The 20,396-nt window shown below is 35.1% G+C and overlaps 1 protein-coding gene across 1 annotated transcript; it reads left to right on the top strand.

The window, feature by feature from the left end:
• The first annotated feature begins 4,805 nt into the window (after positions 1–4,805).
• LOC146164552 (cytosolic phospholipase A2-like) lies at positions 4,806–19,778 on the top strand. The gene is made up of 19 exons (XM_083382151.1): positions 4,806–5,001; positions 6,970–7,051; positions 7,155–7,435; positions 7,523–7,560; positions 8,528–8,660; positions 9,001–9,137; positions 9,805–9,939; positions 13,015–13,108; positions 13,190–13,304; positions 13,802–14,023; positions 14,997–15,061; positions 15,537–15,585; positions 15,709–15,763; positions 16,766–16,893; positions 17,706–17,795; positions 17,927–18,039; positions 18,569–18,779; positions 19,035–19,174; positions 19,380–19,778. The coding sequence occupies exons 1-19, from the start codon at positions 4,939–4,941 to the stop codon at positions 19,455–19,457; spliced, it is 2,229 nt and encodes a 742-aa protein (XP_083238277.1). The 5' UTR covers positions 4,806–4,938; the 3' UTR covers positions 19,458–19,778.
• The last annotated feature ends 618 nt before the right edge of the window (positions 19,779–20,396 follow it).

Here is a 20,396-nt window from a genome sequence, read left to right as displayed (position 1 = left end):
GAACTTGCACACGGATGCCACTGTGCTGAAGGTCGACCAGGAAAAATCTGCGAATTTGGTAAATACCACGACTACGTTGATGTGTGTACACGATCTTTGTGATTGGTACCGCTGTACTGAAATCGAAGTTTATTAACTTCAAAATGATTTTCTGGAACCTAATGTTAGTCATTTCGAGGCTTGGAAACTTAACGTTGTGTAATTGTAGCAAATTCTTTAAACAAACTTTAAGCGGTACTTCATTTACGTTACATACACTTTCACACTGATTTTGTACTGAATGCTTTATTTTATGTAGGTTACTACAAAACTATAGAAACACACAGTTACCAAATTTTGGTAGTTATGCACTCAGTGCAAGCCAACTTCACTATTACAATAACCAAAAAAAAACACAAAAAAACAACAGTTCAGTAGTTAATTTACTGCAGAGCTATCATCCATTTCTGACGGTTTACCGTTATTCACCCCTTTGGGTTGGTTAACCCCTGCAAAAATTTTATTCACCCTGGGGTGAACCATGCACCTGTTTGAAAAACACTGGCCTACAACACTTCAAAAATGTACAGGAGTAAGAATTATTGGTCAAACTGTATATATCAGGGGTGGGTGTGAAAACTGCGGCTCGCGAGCCACATGCGGCTCTCCGGCATGTTTTTTGCGGCTCTTCCAGTTGAATCGTTAAATTTCCAAAAAATTGTAAAGGTTACCACGAGAAGCGTTTATAAACGTTTCTCTCTTTTTCTTTTCTTTATTTAGGCCAGCATTTCGTTTATGATGTAACACTAGACATAGTCCAAAGAGTTAGTTAACAAAAGACTGATATTAATAAATATTGTACGTGTTATTTTGCTATAACCGTTATTATTATTATTGTGTTGATTATTACCGTTTTGTTTTGTTATATTACAATTCTGTTATTGTTGCGACTGGCCTCGCATTATTTACTGTTTTTGTATTGAAATAATTTTGAGGCTCTTTGGTGCTTGTATTTTCTACAAAAGGCTCTTCCATTGAATACATTTGCCCTCCCCTGGTATATATGGTGTCTATATATCTTGTAGATTTCCTATTAGAATTGTATAAAAAATACCGTAATTAATCTAAATTTTATAAAATGACAGATACCGCTACTGGCTCACCGACAGTGGTATTTCACCAAAACCGAAGCGCAAAAGATCACTTTAGACGACGCCATGTCAACCGGGTTTTCGAAAGATGTTTTTATGACTACCCGGATGAGATGTTTGGAACGATTCGTAGTCTCGGAAATCACCCAAACGACTTTACAGTCGAATTTCACAACTTTAACAAACACTACTATCACGCCATAAGAAGACGCAAGATAAGATACAGTCCCGCGAGAATGGTTTTGACGCTTGACTGGATAGCTTTGTTCGGTTAGTCTTCTTCCGCCAATTTTTTTGCTACAACGATGCTTATTACCTTTTTTCGATAGCTAACTATTTTTTATTGTAAGCTATAACTGTGAAGGCGGCCGTGATATAACAATGAAATACAAGGTGTAAAACTAGAAATACAGTGGAAAGCCGGTCTTTTTTCATATATTATATTATATTAACTACTAAAGATGGAAAAACTTAAGGGCTTTCCTTGAATCATGATTTATAAACTATATAAACGAAAAAAATGTCTAAATATCATTTGGTATATTTTATTCACATTTCCAGATAATTTGGAAAGTTTCGAAAACGTTTGTGAAAACAACTTGACGTGCATCAACACGCGTCATCACCATAAGTGCATTTGTAATAGGCCATTTGACAACGAGTATTGCCAGACAGGTAACAGGCGTCAAATGCTTTTTAACTTTCTGCGTTTGTCATGCTAAATGTTTATTTTGTGGCATGTTCTCAGAACTAGAAAGCTGTCTGAAAAACCCATGCAAGAATGGAGGAACTTGCAAACATGTTCCCGTCACCGGTGTTCAATGGAGCTGTGCCAGTGGATATCAAGGGTCGCTCTGTGAGGAAAATACTATTGATCCTTTTGCTGACCAAACAGGACAAGGTGCTGTTATAGGCCTGTGAAGATCAAACATGTTGTGGTTATACTGTCTTCGTGTAAACCGCATAAATACTCCAGGCTGACCATATTATACGTATTTTAATAGTTTACTTCATGCTGACACATTCTACATAGTTAGTTACAACATCGTGTTTCATGGTCCATAATTCTAAAGTTTTTTCAAGCAAGCTAATCACGTTCCAGAAATCGAGATGGGATCTTACCCGGTCGCTGCCAACCCTGCTTACTGCATAGACAGAATCACAGTGAATGTGGTGTACGATCGATGCTATGCAACAGCTGCAAGTGCAATCAGGGCAACTGCAACTGGAGATCCGACTTGGCCCGACACATTTTCCGTTGAACTTTCCTCTATACTTTTGTGGGGATTTAGAGCAGTTGTTATTCGAACTGATTATGTCTCCGGTTGGGGACAGTCAAAAATCAACCTGGAGTGGCAAGCAGCGTTCAGTAAGTAGTTTGGGAAATAATACATGTTTTTCGGTATTCACGAATTACTAAAAGTGTGAGTATTGAGTAAAACTGAATGACAATGTTTTTTTTTAATAACTCTTCAAATAAACGATGAATCTGCTATTTAGATCCATCAACCTATAATAGGAGCGTCTGCCAAAATGACGGGGAATGTCACAACAGAAAAGCCGGTCACCGTTGTCAGTGCGAAAATGGTTTTGTTGGGGAATTCTGTGAAACTAGTCCATCTTTTTTTGTAGCTGTTAAATATATCTTACACCATGACCGAGTTAAATTTGTCAATTTTGCGCCTTTTAGGAGTTTTTGACAATCAGCAAATGTCTTTAGTTCACACAAATAACGAGGTAAATTTTTCTGTTTAAATAAATCACATTGCAATAAACTTATGACCTGTATGGCCGGATCCAAACCCAAAAACTTTTATATACACCAGAACCCTAACTCAGTGGCCTCAATATCACTCTTGCAATGAACTAAGTAAGTGCTTAAGGAACTGTTTTAATGACTTGTTTTATAGGATTTGATGTAAATGGTTTAAATTCTTGGTACCGTAGTTGACATCTTATAATTCAATAAGGAAACGGATGCTCTGGTTGTTTATCGACGTGCATTCGAGTGTAATGATATTAACTTAACATCACCCTGACGTCATTTAGCATTAAAAAAACTACATTTTTGCAAACATCCTACTCAAAGTGGAAAACCTAAGAAGGTATAAAGGAGAATTTACATTTGTAGAAATATCATATGTTCAATCACATGCAATTTGAACTGCCTAATGAGTTTACAAAGTCGGCTGAATGAATGTATGATAACCTAAAAGTGGCGAAATCCTAGGAATCCCAGACAGATGATTCACATTTCAGTCCTCCTAACAGAAACCACTAACCCAAATCCCCTGAATAGCTGCAACTTCACACCGAAAACGAAAAAAAAAACTAAATATTTTATCGAGGATCTACCACTATCTACCAGTATATAGCCCAACGTACAAAGAACAACTATCGAACAACACACAAAGACACAGACCGAATATTCAATCAAGGAACCTGATTTTGTTCAGGGTTGCCAGATAGAAAAAATAAAAAAAGCCAAAATTACTCTAAAAAAAGGCCAAGAAAAGCCAAATCTACTACAAACTCTAACAAGTCTATGTTTTTCCCTAAATAAATAAAAAATGCATTAAATGGTCATGCTGGTACATTGAATTTCTCTTTTTGTGGCAGTTTTCTTAATTTTTTTGTAAATTTTTCTTGACAATTTTTTTCTCTTTTTGTAAATTTTTTTTGACAATTTTTCTTTTGAAATTTTTTGGAAATTTTTTCTCTTTTTGCGTTAGTTTGATATCTTTTTAACATAACACTCATGACATTTTTGAAAAAAAACGAAAAAAGCCAAAAAAAGCCAAATTTCATTTGGATTTTATTTTTTCAAAAAAAAATCCAAATGAAATTTGGTTCAAAAAAAGCCTAAATTTTCAAATTTGGCTTTAAAAAAATCTTAACTGGCAACCATGATTTTGTTCACTTTTAAAACATGCTTAAAATCATGACTGGGCCTGAAATAAACGATAATCATTTTCTAGACATTGCAACTCAGCGACGGTGGTGTTTCACCACAATCATCAAAACAGAAAAGACAACTTTAATCGTCGTGACGTAAACCGGGAAGTTGGCACTAATATGACCAAAAAAACAGACAGACGTAATCGATATGCGAACTTTGGACAGACGATTAATCACGCAGAAAACGAACGTTTTGACCATAGTTGTGTAACTTCAAAATAACATCAACCACCGGGGTATCGCTTACTTTTTGAAAAGATGTGAGGGTTATTTGATATTGTATGTGTCTACTTCAGTTGAACCGATGACATCCTTACAAAATACGTTGAACGCCGTAATGGATACTGTCTGATGCCCATGCGAGCGCGAGCTGACAAGCAGATATTGGTAATATACAATAGTTGAGAGGGCCGAATATAATGCACGTTTTTAAAACTCTTGGAACCTATGCTCTTTGGAACCTATACAGAATACCCCTAAAGCGAAATAAAAAAATAGAAAGATACAAGAATGCTTAAAAATATTAAGGCAGTCCGTCGAGTTTACCTAAATATCGGGATGCTATAATGAATATGTTTTGTGAAATACGTAAAGTTATTGCTGATTTAAGTACAGTAAAGTCATTGTTCAAACTTCGTGAGTTGTCTTGAGTTATGTATTTAGTTTCAGATGGCGTCGCTTGATGTAGTGTCATTTGAGAAGGGATAAACATTGTATCCGGTTTACTTTAAATCTCGGGATACAGTTGGGCGGTTAGTTTAGACCAGTTTGGTTAAGAATATATGAAAATTCAAGGTATAATTTCTAGAGACTTTTAGATTTGTGAAGAGCACCAACTTGTTCACAAATAATGTCGTTATCTGATCTAAAAGAAAAGGAAAACAAATTTCATAAAATATATAATGATATTAAGGTGCGTATTATTGTAGAGATAGGATCTCTAAAATTATTTACTTGGATTGACAAGAGCAACGAATTCTAATTTTATCGTGTTTTGTGCGAATATTTTACATGGTTTACATTTTATATTATTCTTAATTCATGTTTTCAAAACTTGGAGAAAGTTAGGTTAACTTTTTTGAGTCTTCTACGCCAATCACTTACAGTCCAACAAACTTCAAAATTAATAATACTTTGAGTTGCATATTTACTTAAGATTTGAGTTGCACATTTACCTAGTTAAGAGTTATTTTATATTTGTTTTAAGAGTTGAATTGGACAGGACAGGTTCTTTTACGTTTGCTATATTAACTAAATTCATATAGGTTTTGTACGAGGATGTTTCTTTCAACGGTAAACGCTCCCTAGCGAATCAGGATTGTTTCTTAAGTGGGGTTATATAGCATTACCCAATTTAAGTTCTTGTTGAATTTAATCCCACAAAAAATACGATTATTTTTTTTATTTAAACTGAATATCGTAAAAAACATGTTGTCTGGGTAACCCCGGGTATCTATTGTTTGAAATAAGTAAAGCATCACTAAATTGATAACTAAACTTCACAATCTTTGTTAAAAAGCGTATAACGTTTGCAATAAAGAGTAGTTTAAGTCAGTGCTTCTTAAACGTTTTTATTTTTGTTCACCCCTAGCATCTATCTCCAGATTTCATTCGCCCTTGTCTCATAATATGATAAAACTATCTCGTCTATATATAACAGCATAAAATGACTTAGATTGTTTCGATTTTTGTTAGGATCAAGTCAAGCTGAGTTTTACCATTACAAATCTACGATTTTTCGAGTCCAGAAATATTAAGCAACAAAAGCACCAAACAAAGTCAATGAATTTTTGTACTTATACTAAGGCTACCATATTTTTAGCATCTAAAAAAGAGGACATTTTTTGTCTGCAAGTAAAACGAAAATAGAATTGAAACGTTTAAGAAATACGTGCCATATCCAGACCTTTTTTCAGCAGCGGCCCCCTTCGGTAATTTTCCTATGCCTTGCACACCCCCTACGAAAAGTAATTCGGCATTTTCAATGAAATATCACTGAGACACAAAAATTGGATTTAATTGGTTGAATTGGCGCTAAACTGTTAAATCAGAAGGCTTTTCGTAAAACATTTCGTCCCCCTGATGCTATCCTGTTATCCAATTATATAAAATATGGTTAAAAATAGTTCAAACGGTGGGTGACTTTTATCGTTTATCTATAAGTTAGAAAAATTATAATTAAATAGGGCGGTCGATAAAATGAAAACATGCAATGGCACTCAAAGAGACTTTGTGCTCAACAAAGAAAACAAAATTAGATAACAGAAGATTCGCAATTTTTTTTTGGGCTGTTGTAATGTAGTTGGCAAAAACAGAGTTTGTACAGCGCTGTAGGAGTGGTGTACAACCAAAACGAAACTATTAAAATCATTGCAAAATAATTAAATATTAACTTAGAGCTCGCCCCCTCCCACTACGAATTGCTTGGAGCCCCCCATAGCTTAAACGTATTGTTAAAAGTAGTATAAGCAACTAACTTGAAATGCGAAAAAGATGACATTTGAACATTTTTGAGCGACCTCGAGGGACCATTCAGTTTTCGTGAGAAAAGAGGACATATGGTAGGCCTAACTTATACACTCAGTGCAAACCAACTTAACTATTACAATAAGCGAAAAAACAACCCAAAAAACAACAGTTGTAGTCGATTTACTTCAGAAATTTGTTTATTATAGTGACTATAGGATGCTCCTGAACGTTCGTTCACCCTTATTCACCCCTTTTAGTTGGTTCACCCCTGCAAAAATTTCATTCACCCTGGGGTGAACCATTCACCAGTTTAAGAAACACTGGTTTAAGTTATTTCCTTATAGTGATTAAGTATCCGCCTATCTTCTACTGTTTTGCTTAAATAACCTCGTGACTGAAAATTTCTTTTCAGGTTGAATTTCAGCCCAAACTGGTTGTATGCATCACTGTGCTTAGATGCCGCGAAATTTCCGTCAGCTTTCTGGGAGATGCAAGTAAGTACATACTTCATCATACATAGTTCATGATTATGTGTTTGAAAACTACAATACATGTCGTTGATAAACATATCTAACAAAAATTTATTTTTTCACTCAGTCGATATGCCTGACCCACTCATTGTCGTATCTGTACCATCATTGCCAACTCCAAACAAATTCAAGACATCAGGACACGATAACTCACCAACCACAGAAATTAACGAGACTTTTAACTTCGTCGTTCCACCTGATTTTGAACCAAAATCGACGCCATGTTTGGTCAAGGTACAACTCTACGACAGCGACATTTTGTTTGCCGACGGCCTGGGAACGAAGGAGTTTAACGTTTACAACTGGACTCCAGATGTTATTGAAACCAAAACACTTGTTTTTGGATCGGTATGCCCATTTTAGGTTTACTCGAGGATTACTAAACTTTAATTTAGATTTTGATTACTAAATCAACCTTTTTTATTGTTTTTATAGCATGGTGAAGTCGACATTGAAGTAAAAGTTCAAAAAAGGTAAAAATCTTAACCAATAAAACCTCCCTATGATAACAAAATGATCAACATTAGGAGAAAGAAAAAAAAGTGTTATCAGTGATGACGCGTCACGTAACATATTTATTGTTTGCCAATAGACTTTTTAAAGTAAAACAACATCCTTCGTTATAGTCATTCGTAAAACACTTTAGGCCAGTGGTTCTCAACCTTTTTGTACCCGTGGCCCCTTTTTGATGCTTTTTGATAGTCGTGGACCCCTTACATTTTTCTAGTGTAATATCTGCGTTTAGTTCTTTTTAATAATTCGTTATATCTACGTAGTCAACCTTGTGTTGAGTAAAGTAACAGACAACAACAAATTACTTTATGACACGTTTATTGTAATGTGATTTCTGCTGCTGCATCTACGAAGCAAGTGGTTGTGTTTTACACAATGCCATATTCTTTGCAAATGATAGCATTAACCAAAATCCAGTACATATGAATTGTTGTAAAGCTGCCTTCCATTTTACAATCTATTTGTGTTACATCACAATGAAAGTGCAACGTCACACTCACTGCGATTTTCAACATGTTAAATTGTGATTAGGTATATATGCCAGCGGTAATTTAATTTATATAGGTATATTTAGAAGTTTTTGCGGACCCCCTGAAAACGTTTTGCGGACCCCCAGGGGTCCGTGGACCCCCGGTCGAGAACCACTGCTTTAGGCTAATAAAACAAAATTGATGACAATTTCTTAGGGTTAATATAATTATCCTTTATTTAAAGGTGAGCGAGCAATCGCATTTTTGCCAAATAACGATACTTATATGCTGGTCGAATAGTTTTATGTTTCATTAACTGCATAGTGCACAATTTAGCAGAACATTCGTGATATTTTGGTGACTCAAAGTGAGATAGTTAATCTCCTAACCTACACATAACGTTAAATCTATTTGGTCAACCCGACGTCACATTGAAGTCTTTTTTTATAAATTATAGGTTGCAGCCTGATTTTCGTTTTGGTTTCGGACTTTGCGACGAAGAGTGTGAGTTTAGGATGAAGAGGTTGCCGATCGTCCACAAATGCCTTCAAGATGTGCTCGGCCACGAAGCACCACTTGGATTGGACGAGGTCACTTGAATATTTAAAGTTACCCCTAAAAAAGATTTGCCGTGGCTTCGTAAATTTCCGTTTTCCAAAACAGTGTGAAACTTGATGTTGCTCGCGATTTATCAAAACAAGGGCACTTCTATACGTAGAAAACATTTGATGCTTGACAGTAATTAAGACTGAATAAGCTTTACTTGATTCTAAATGTTTCAATCGCCGATTTACTCAAAAATTGAGAATATTGTCAGAAACACGGACTGATAAAAATCTTACATCATTGGGTCATGGAGACAACGTTTTTGGACAATTTTGTATTTCTTTACGAATTTCCGTGATAGTGAACTGATGTTGCCGTTTACAGACTCCCGTTATTTCCCTATGTGCATCAGGAGGAGGCTTCCGAGCAATTGTTGCTATGGCAGGACTTATGGAAGCTTTTCAGGATGCAGGTCTAATGGATGTATTTTCGTACATCGCTGCACTCTCCGGTTCTGCTGGGTAAAATAAAATAAATTAATTAGAAACGTTGTTACAACTCTTTTGCAAATAGTTACTTGGGAAACGTTGAAAAAATAGAAATGTGAACCATTTTTGGAACAATTGAACAGTGATATACATTTGCTTTCGTTTGTTGTCACAGCTTGAAATAGTTTGTCAAGATACACTACATAGCAGTGTTTTTCAACTGGACTGCATATGGAGCCAACACTAAAATATTTTTGCGAAACACTACCCAGGATTTATAAGAATGGATTAAAAGAAACAACACAACAACGATTTATTTGCTTTTCAGTTTTTTTTTTCCAGAGTGCGATAGCTAAGCCTGTTTGAATGAGAATGAAAGTAATATTCGGACTCGTATTTAAGCAGCAACCGGCTCACCCAATTGTATTCTTAAGTGTCACTTCACGAGTTTTGTCACATAACAATTAATAAAGCAAATTATGAGGAAACATTAAAACTGGTGATGACTTTTATAAAACGTTTCTGCCGTCAATTATGTTGTTAAATCAGTGGTTATTTAATTAATAATTTTTTTGCGGATACTTGACAATCTTCCACGTAGCATTATTGTTTCGCGGTTTTAAATCACTACAATATAATATAGAGTCGTTATCTTGTTGTTTAACATGATACAACATCCGCGTATTCTGTTCGACTTTAGGTATTTGGAATCAGCATGCGTGCATAAGGGACTGACAAGTTCGTCCCAAAAAGTATTTCACAAGTTTTTAAAGAAAGCAGCGCAGACAAACTTGCTCACCAAAGGTTTTGATCCTGTTAACTTGGCTTCTTTCGCGTAAGTTGAATCAACTACTTTGTTCCCGTAACATTCTTAAACGCTGTAAATAACGGTTTTATGTTGAGCTTTTCTAAAAACCGTTTCCAGTTTTGCATTGAATTCTGTTCAAATTCATTAATAATTACGATTATATTTAGATTATTATGAAGAAATATTTTTATTGACCTACAAATCTTATAAATTAAATACATTGTAACTGAAGCGGTTAATGTCAAAAGAATCTTTTTCAAAGTTATGTTCTTGTATCGCTTGCACCGCCAAACAACAACATATGTTGGAGATAAAGTTCCAAGCTACGTAACAGTTAGACTTCATAACAAGCAACCTAAGAAACTTACTGTTTTCGGTCGAAGAAAGGTTAAAATATAAACGAGTAAAACGCGTAAATGTTTGTGTTTTTTTGGTTTAAAATCCCAAATTTTATTTAGAGGAGGCGTAACGTATTGACCACATGTCAATATGATATTAGCGAACAATTTGGCGCTATTTACTCGAAAGCTCTATGTCTGACCTACAAGCATCAAATAGATTTGCGCCAATGCTGGTAAACAGCAGTCGAAGAAGTGTGAATTACAGTAGTCGAATAAGTGTGAACAATACCAACATTACACAACCGCAAAGCGCAAAAATAGAATTAACCATATTCATTAATTTACCTAAAATCCGTTTTGAGAGAGCATACGTCCAAGTGGCCATAGTACATGATTTTAATAAGGCATTACCTCTATATGTTAATTGTAAAATTGTTGCTCAGGTGGCTTTGTGCTTGGGTACTCTTGCGAGCGTAAAATCCTTCTGGTGCGTCTCTAACAATTACAGGGTGTGTGAGATTTTTAGCCTAATACGATTAAGCTGTCCATATTAATTGTTTGGTTGTACGCTGTGGCTTTTTTAACAAAAAAGAGTTTGTCGAACAATGCCCAGGAACAGGGGTGGCCAAACTGTGGCTCTCTAAGCCTTCGATTGCGGTTCTTTAATGAATTAGCATTGATGAATTAGACATGCATTTTTCCGGCCTTGACGAGTTGTTGATCAGAGATAATGAAACAATGCGTTCTATCACACGTAACAATCGATTGATTGTTAGTAATAATCACGCTCCGAAAAGTACATTATTGTACACTGTGGTTAAGTAAACGGTCAAATTGAAGCTGTATGTCAGGGCTGACCTAGTTTCAAGTCTTGGTTACGGTTATACTAATAATTGCAAAAAGAGTTTAGCGAAGAAATGGCGTTAAGGATTAATTGCAAAAAAAGAAAGTATGAAGAGGAGAATAAAACTTTTAAAAAAGAATCGGAGGTAGAGTTAGGATTCTCTGATAATGGAGGTAAACCCGTGTGTCTTATCTGTCATGCTTCGCTCAACCATTACAAAACCAGTAACTTGAAACGCCATTACGAAGCTAAACACAAAAACTTTCACACCAACTACCCACCTAAGTCGGAATTACGGAGGAATAAGCTTAATGAGCTAAATTCTTCCCTCAATACCCAGCAGGACCTGTTGAAAACATTCAGCAAGGAAGCTGACACAACCACTCGAGCTAGTTTCATTGTATCATGGAATATTGCCCGGTTCAAATGCCATATTCAGAAGGTGACTTCATTAAGAAGAATATATCTGAGGTGATTGCAGTGTCCTAAAAACACAAAACTTCAGCGACTAATATAGCAAACTCCATTTTCATGACACACAGTTGAAAGACGGGTATTTCGGATCAATTTTGATGTCGAAGACAAACTGCAAAAAGATTTAAAAAATTCCACTGCATTCAGTTTAGCTTTAGACGAGTCGACAGATGTGCAAGACAATCCGCAACTTGCTGTGTTTGTTCGTTACGTTTCCAATGAAGTTGATGTAAAAGAAGAGTTGTTGGACTTAATAAAAGAAACAATTCGTGGTGTAGAAGTAGATATTAAAATGCGATTGACAGCATCTCAGTAAATGCTGAAGTTTCGCTAAATACACTTGTCAGTGTTGCAACAGACGGAGCACCAACAATAGTAGGAAGAAATGCAGGTTTAATTGGACTAATGAAAAATGATAATAACTTCCCTGATTTTATTTCTGTTCATTGCATAATTCACCGTGAAAACCTAGCAGCAAAATATTTCAAATATGAAGACGTTATGAAAACTGTTCTTGAAATTGTCAATTTTATACGCAAACATGCCCAAGACCCACCAACAATTTAGAAACTTCATTGAAGATTTGAATCTTGAAGATAAGCCTAACGATGTCTCATTTTACTGCAATGTAAGGTGACTGTCGACCAGCAATGTTTTGAGTAGATTTGTTGAGTTATTAGAGCCCATTAGTTTTTTTCTTTAAGAAATAAACTGACCTTATCCACAACTGGAAGATGATGAGTGGATGCACGATCTAATGTTTCTTACTGACGTAATGCATCATTTACAAAGCTTAAACTTGGCACTCCAAGGCAAATATCACCTTGTTTCAGACCTTTCTCAAAAAAATTTTAGTTTTCAAAATAAACTCAGACTTTTCAAAGGGATTTAGTTTTAAAACATTCGATCATTTCCCTAATCTGAGAAAAATAAATGTGGAAATAAGAGGAGAAAGTGAAAAAATACAAAGGCAAACTTCAAGAACTGTTTGGGGAATTTCAATCTAGGTTTCAAGATTTGCAAATGCTGAAACCTTGTTTTTCCTTTTTTGTAAACCCGTTTGTGATTGATGTGATAACCGATGGATGTCCGATTCCTGAACCATTTGTAAGTGAAGCATCAGTTGTGGAAATGGAACTGTTGGAACTGCAGGAAGATCTCGCTTTAAAAATGGCCCATAAATCTCTGAGTACAGTTGATTTCTGGAGTCCCAGAAGCAATATACCCGCACCTAAAGAAAACAGCTATCCGGCTGAACACCTTTATTAAACGACCGCTTATTAATCTTACAATCTGAAACAATAACCAATAAAGACATTCATGCACGTCACTTAGCCTATACGACAATATAAATTTTCAGAAAAAATACTTTTAATTGTTGTGATCTATTTTTTCTTATATTAAAATAAAAATAAATCGTTTAAGAAGTGTTAATTGAAATAGTTCGGATGTAAGGACGAAGCAAAAGTTTGACCAACCAGTTTCAATCTGTGACTTCTTCAGTCTTACTACGGGAAATACCTACTTAGGAAAAGACGTACGTAAAACCATATTGGTTTATTGATTATAAATGGGATTACATGTTGTAAACACATTGTTTTTGTTGTATGTTTTTAAGCGCATGACCACTTGTCAGTCGGACTTGCAAGATTATATTGGGGGAGGTCGAGTTCCTTTTCCTTTAGTGGTCTCTCTGGTTGTTAAAAACACTCAGCTCGCCTCAGAATTCCATGGTAAGATTACTGATGTAATGACTTTAGTAAAATACCGTTAGTGTACCTTGAAAAAACTTAACATGATTAACCACAATTTTAAATGCAAAACATCCAGCTTTTGTTCGTCTTTTAATGCCTTTTAGGGAATTGCCCTTTATAAAATGTATTTAAAAAAAACGACTCTTCTGGCTACTGTGTTTTTTAAGCGTTCCAGCGAGCTATCCTGGTCGCCTTCATCCAGAAAAGGCACGATAAACATAAAGTAAAACAAGAGAAAAAAACGAACGTTAAAACAGGATAAAACAATGTGTGTAACGGACTACAGCTTTAATGTTTCACTATATAACCAATAATGTTGGCGAGTTCGCGGGCAACAACAGACGCTGCAATAGAACCAATGCGATTTGTAGCCCGCTAGCCTAAATACAGGAATAAATTATTTCTGAAAGCATTTTGTATATATAAATATGACAATGCAAAAATTAGTAATTCTTGCTTGTTTTTGTTGCGTATAGCATATATGGAATGCTCTCCTTATGAAGTTTCGTATCCCAACTATGGGATTGGAATATCTCCGAAATACTTTGGCTCAGTATGGAATTCTGGAATCTTGGCCCGAAAATGCCCGGAACTGCCATGCTACTTCCATATAGGAATAACCAGTTCATTCTTAGGAATTTTAAACACAACGCCATTAAGCACGGGAGAGAAGGACAAGGAATTTTTAAATTTGGTCGGTAAGCGATATTAGCCTACATTCTAGAACAGTGGTTCTCAACCTTTTTAGCTTGCGGACCGGTAAAATTTCAAAACAAATTTTGTGGACCGGTGGACCTTCAAATATCGTAATCAACCCAAAATGTAAATACGACAAAAGTATGCAACTTAAAAGCAAAGAATGAAAACTTGAACTTTATAAGCCATTTACTGCTGTATTTTTGATATCATGTGTTATGTGGTTATATTAAAGTTTTTTTACATACAACATGGTCTTCAAGTTTAGAACTTAAACGAGTTGTAGCCTACTTTTAACCAGTTGTGCACAACCTTTGTAGCATTACGTAGCCTACCATAAAGTCCCAGTAGATCATTAATGTTACGTTACAATGCTGCAAATTACGAAGCTGGCGAAGTTCTAAATTTGATGGACAAGCCTTCAACATCTTGCATTTTGCAGTTGAGATTTAAAATTGTAATATATTTCGCGGACCGCCAGGAAAGTTGAAGCGGACCGGCGGTTGAGAACCACTGCTCTAGAATATTTCTCGTGTTGGTCGACAAAATCTCGTGTCGGTCGACAAAAGTCACTTTACAATGGGACTTATTTACTTAGTTCAAAACAGCAACGTACAAGTGCGCAAACTAAAAAATGAGTTGCAAATTTGTGACATACCGAATTTTAAACTATAGAGGGTAAGATAGATGAGTGACACTGACACCCTATTAAATATTTTTGTGTTGAAAGCTAAGACAATAGCCTGCGATGTGATTCGAACTAGCCCACTCGGCCAGAATGGCAGTGTTGTTTAACTGATCATATCAGCCATAAACCAAACGAACAGATCATAACCCATGAACCAATATTTTTAGATAGAAACAGGTTAGAGTTTTTTATCGCATTAGCTGACAATGCATCAAGTTATTTTATTACTAACAAATTTACTAAAATTTCTGAATCTAAACATTTATACTTTAAATTACTCTTTTAAGAGAGGCAAATAAACGATGACAATGGCCATGAAAAACTGCTGAAACGAAATGATTTACTTGAAACGGTGAGCAAATAATTTACATTTGTGAACTGCTTTTTTATTTGACCATGTTTGCCAACTGGGGTCAAAATTAAGTTATACTCTGTAGCGTACTTTTATGTTTTAAGCTGTGGTACATAAAATGAATTCAAAGAAATTAAAAAAAATTAATTTTATTCAAGTGATGAAAATAGATACCAACGATTCCTCAAGCAATTTTTTACGCATAGACTATTATCGTTACAATTTGAATATTGATGAAAAAAGTGTTTAGGTATTGATGGGAAAGTGATTGGGTTATCTGTAAAATGGACATTAGCTATAACAATCAAGAATCACTTCGCTTGACCTTTCTATATTTGTCAAACATGTGATTCTAAATTTCGACATGTAGCCTAATCTCCATTTAATACTAAAAAAATCTATATTTCTTTGTTTTTGTAATGAACTAATGATCCAGCAGAATAACTTAATAATCGTATAAAATTGTTCATTTTAGACAGCTTTCGACATGGATGGGGAGAAGCACAATGATGTAGAAACTTTAGGTAATTTTAGTTTCAGGTGTTATACTACGCTAACCTATACTTGCTATACATACCGTTATTTAAAAAAAAAGCTACACCGCTAGTGTGCCTAAATTCTAATGAACTAAATATTTGTAAACGCAGGTCCGTTGAGTGGGGGAGCCGAAGATAGCACTAAATCGTGGTACCAGATGCTCAAGTTAGTTTGCTACTATTTGTCTTGAAGTAAAAACAATTTTTTTAAAAGCATTGCAAAATGCTTGGAAAACTTGAATCGGAGTTTATGTAAACTTGTAATTTTAAATTTTAAAGGACCAGCTGTATAGAACGGTTTACATAGTTCGTTAACATCTTTTCGGCAACTGTAGCAATAATCTGGTCCATTTAAGTGCAAAATCAGTTTATTTGCCGAAAAATATGACGTTTTGTAACAGAACCGCCTAAGAAATATGACTTTTGTCATACAACCAGTTTACAAAACAAAATTGAATCCCACCACTGGTTACATGGTTTTTAAACTTTTTTGGCCGCTCTCCACTTACACAATGTTTAGAAACCCGCCTCACCGAGTAATGTTTCGTAGCCAAATAGCCCTTATACTTTCACTGATACCTTCATTGTAGTTTGTAGAATAATCTGCATTACACAGGCAGTGTTTTGGGATTAATAGAAACATTTAACAGATAGTGCAAAGAGGCGCATAAATGTATAGCTGGTAAATTATTTAAAAGTGATTTGATCTGTGATTTTCAGCTAATTGTTAGTTTGGCAATGTAATTACGTATAGGCTATCCACATCTAATTAAAGATGAGTGTTATATCACAATTACAAATTGTATATAACTTACAGACGAATAATTGGGTACACACAATAAAACCTACAAAAGCAACATCAAATATAGCACAATAATCTATGTTCTCAGTGTTGTAATGACTTAAAATCATTGACTCGACTTATGATTTGATTTCGATATGGACGTTATTGCGACTTTAAGGTATTAGTCATATTTTGGTCTTATTCTTAACTGTGTATATTTCGACATTGATTTTGTATTAACTTCGGTCTTACTGCTCAAGTCCGAATTTTATACAAAATAAATTTGGTACAAAAGTTAAAGATGTTTGGTCGGTGGCCCCCAGGGCGGCCTAGACTTGGTAGTGTTATATGCTACCTCCTTTTTTAAAAACATTTTTTTCGTAGAGATATTTTCTTGTCATCTCGTGTCAGTGTGGTTTGGCGAACAAGTACGGTATTCAACTTCTGCAAAAATCTCGACCCACTGCCATTTCGTAAACTCAATCCTTTCGGTGGAACTAAGTTTGTCGGACGTAAGAATGCGATTTAAAGTTCACCGCAAAATGTTATTTTTTTAATAGGCGATACGCCTCTTTTCGTACGTTTCAACTGAATTGTTTATCATCAGCGAACGTGTAAACAAATATGCTATAGTTTCTGATTAACGTCGTTTTTGAATATTTTGCTAATAGATAGTTAATCCATTACAAAATCAAATAACTTTACTCGTTTTTTTATATACAAGTGTTTGGTCTTTCGAAGTTCTTCTAAATACTGTATTTTAGAGTATGGGTTCTGATGGGCATTCAGAGTTTATACCAGCGGTTACTAAGCTACAGCCTTTGGGCCAGATGCGTTACATAAAACTTTTATGCCCGGTCTGTGATCCTTAATGCAATACGTGATTTGATCTATGATCGTCAGTCTTTACAAATAACCGGTCACTACAAAAAAATGGGTACCACTGGTTTAGACCAATGACATAATAAATATTCGTAGCAGGAGTATAAGAACAAAACATCTCAAACAGCAGGGACATATGATGAGTCCATTTGGGGCTGGCCTTGACTTATTTGTTGGCTTAACCTTAGTGTAAATCCGAATTGAGTTTTTTCCATTGTTGATGTTGCTCCAATTTCGGTCTTACCACTGGAGTCCAAGAAAACTAGTCCGCGGTGCGCGCTAGGTTAGAAAATACATTACAGAATGTATGTTACCTTTCCCATGATATTATTGATGTTAGGTGTTGGGTTTAGCCTATGACTTATAATTTGTGTTATTTAATAAATGTTACCAAATCGACAACAGCGACGATTTATTTGGCTGAGGTTAATTCTTGTTGCAGCGGCCAAAGAGGAACTCGAGAAGTTGTACCAAAAAGACGAGGAACAAAAGATATCGACCAAGAAAGATTTGATATCAATGATCGATGCAGGTCTTTTGGGCTGTGATTTTTGTCTCTAAACATACTTTGTCGTAGGATACGCCTAACCCGTAAAAATGTGTTCGGATAGACTTAACCCCAAAACTTGTTGGAGATTCACTTTACCTTTAAATCGCTTTAAGGACTTTACAACAATGTACCTGCTGTTGTTCTCCTCCGACCACAGCGTACTGTCGATCTAATGATTGTTGCCGATTTTACGATTCAACCGTCAGACGAGGATTTTTCAAACCTGGTAACTCTTTTCCAACCCTAAAAAAGTTAAACAGATGATAAATGAGCTAACTCTATTTTTAAGATGATAATTTGCTTAACAATAATTTATTTAAACATATTTCTTTTTATCTTAATATTCTTCTTTAGGTCTTATTTGTGGTCGAGTTAAACATATATGTTTGTAATCACTTTATTCAGTGAACTAAACAATAAAATAAAAAATACGAGGTTTACAATAGTGGAATCCAGATAGTTTAACAAGTAAATTTAGAAACTAGACAAATAAAGATTATGATGATAATATATATACTAATTTTTGGTTGTTCATTTTAAAAGATTTTTACCATTCTTCAGGTATGTTGATGCTTTACCCGCAGAAACACAACTCCTTAAAAAAAATTCGAATAATATAATATCAACTTAAACAAGCTATTACCAACGTTAACGGATTTTTCAAGTCTCGAAATTCCTTTAAGTTAATGCTAAACTCGATAACCTAAGAAAAATAAATGGTTGGAGGTGTGTGTTATTAACTGTATTGCTTTCAGGAACTCTTTGCGACGGCAGCCCATTGCTGGCAAAACGGTTTGAAATTTCCATCGATTGACTTTAGAAAGATCGCCAGATCTCCTCCCACCGAATGTATGGTGTTCATGGACGAAAACGACGAATTGTGTCCTATCGTCGTTTGGTTTCAACTTTCAAACACGAAATTCAAAAACCTCAAAGACTACAAACCGCGCTCAAAAGTTACATACGGTAAAAAAGTGGCATCTTTTAAATCGATCAAGAGTGGTGTACTGATGTATAGACCCTGGAAGGGTCTTAATAATTAATGTACACAAACACGTGTTTGGATTATAAATGTGCTGACTGATAAAGTCACTTGCTGTTTTACGATATGTCAATCGTTTTTACAGTATATCTGTAAAGTCAATCGTGTACTTATAGTTTTTAAAGCTCAACTTGGACTTTTTTAATTATGTTAGGCTACTCACATTACACATTGTGCAGATTCGTCCGAAGGCCAGTTTAACGATTTTGCCATGTTTGGACCCGGAACGCCTTATAAGGCTCTTGTAAGCGGTTTTAGTGAGCTACAGCAAGACAGACTTAAAGAGCTGATGTACTTCAACGTGTCAAGCAACCTTCAAGTAAGTTAACAGTAACACTGTTAAACTTATAACTAAAACTTGATTATCTTTTATGTTTTCTTAACCTAAACATTTTTGAGTAAAAAAGTGTTGCCGTGACCGGGTTAGGATATTTATCTTATTTATACTGACCGTTTGCTTTTGACATACAATCACGGTTCTAAGTTACTCCACCTATAAATCACGCATTAACATGTTATTATAGGTTATCAAGGACGCTCTAGTAAAGGCAACGGAGAACAAAAAAAAGCGTATCCACGGGCAAAGAATGGCCGATTTTTAAAATTGCATCGCTGTATTCATTTTTTGAAAATAAAAGGACGCAGCGATGTTAATTATTAGTAAATTTAAAACATTTATATCCATACCTATGTTATATTTCTCATTTTGTTGAACTATTGGTTTGTTTATTTTGTTAAACTATTGGTTTGCGATACAATTATATATAATAATTCAATATGTTTTCATTTTAGCGGACAAAGTTATCACATAATGTTGTACAAGTCCCCCTGGGTAAATCCCCAGTCGTTGGATTGCTTGTATTTTCTGTATTACTATTTTAACTATTAAAATTGTATTTATTAACAGAAGGCCGCCATCATAGCGTAGGATATAGAAAGAACATTACTTCACCTAAATAAATAAATAAAAGTGTGCAGCGTGAGTGAGTAGTATAGCTACATAATTAAGTTACCGATTTTAGTAGTTGACAAAAAGGGAAAAACAAAAAAGTCGACAAAAATGGAGTTGCCACAATTTATCTGTAATTTCTCGGGTGATTTAAATTAAGAAAGTTTTGAACTACTGGATTAAACCAAACATTGCATATCGCGTATATTACAACAGTATTGGTAAAGTTACTAAATGTCATTCGTTTTACTAATTTTTAAGACTATGTTCGACGTCCACTTGCGCAGTATCAGATTGCATATTATAAATCGTACATGTGTATTAGTATAGGGTTGAATACTTCCGCACGTGGTGAACGAGATAAACTTACTCAAGTACCGAGTACCGATTTCGCCTTCAAACCAAATGTTTGACTCCGACTACGCCCACTCTCGAGTCCTCCTGTTGTCCTAGTGTTAGTTTATAACTATAGGGCCCGCAAAAGTCAATAAAGTTAAAATTTTTTAAGGACCTCGTCTGTCCACAAATCAAAGAATAAAGTTGTTTTCAGCACCTAGGGGACTGTTTCTAAGAAGTTTATAGGTTAAAATAA

Source organism: Ascidiella aspersa, chromosome 2, assembly GCF_963924565.1.
Source record: "Ascidiella aspersa chromosome 2, kaAscAspe10.2, whole genome shotgun sequence".
Classification (NCBI taxonomy): domain Eukaryota; kingdom Metazoa; phylum Chordata; class Ascidiacea; order Phlebobranchia; family Ascidiidae; genus Ascidiella; species Ascidiella aspersa.
The sequence above is the reverse complement of the archived record's forward strand: the minus strand, read 5'-3'. Positions and strand labels throughout refer to the sequence as shown.

Bases quoted from the DNA above. Each gene is read 5' to 3' on its own strand.
- LOC146164552 (XM_083382151.1), top strand. From the start codon at position 4,939: ATGTCGTTATCTGATCTAAAAGAAAAGGAAAACAAATTTCATAAAATA. The intron at 14,024-14,996 runs GTAAGCGATATT...TACTCTTTTAAG, and splicing joins GGAATTTTTAAATTTGGTCG to AGAGGCAAATAAACGATGAC. The intron at 15,062-15,536 runs GTGAGCAAATAA...TGTTCATTTTAG, and splicing joins GAAATGATTTACTTGAAACG to ACAGCTTTCGACATGGATGG.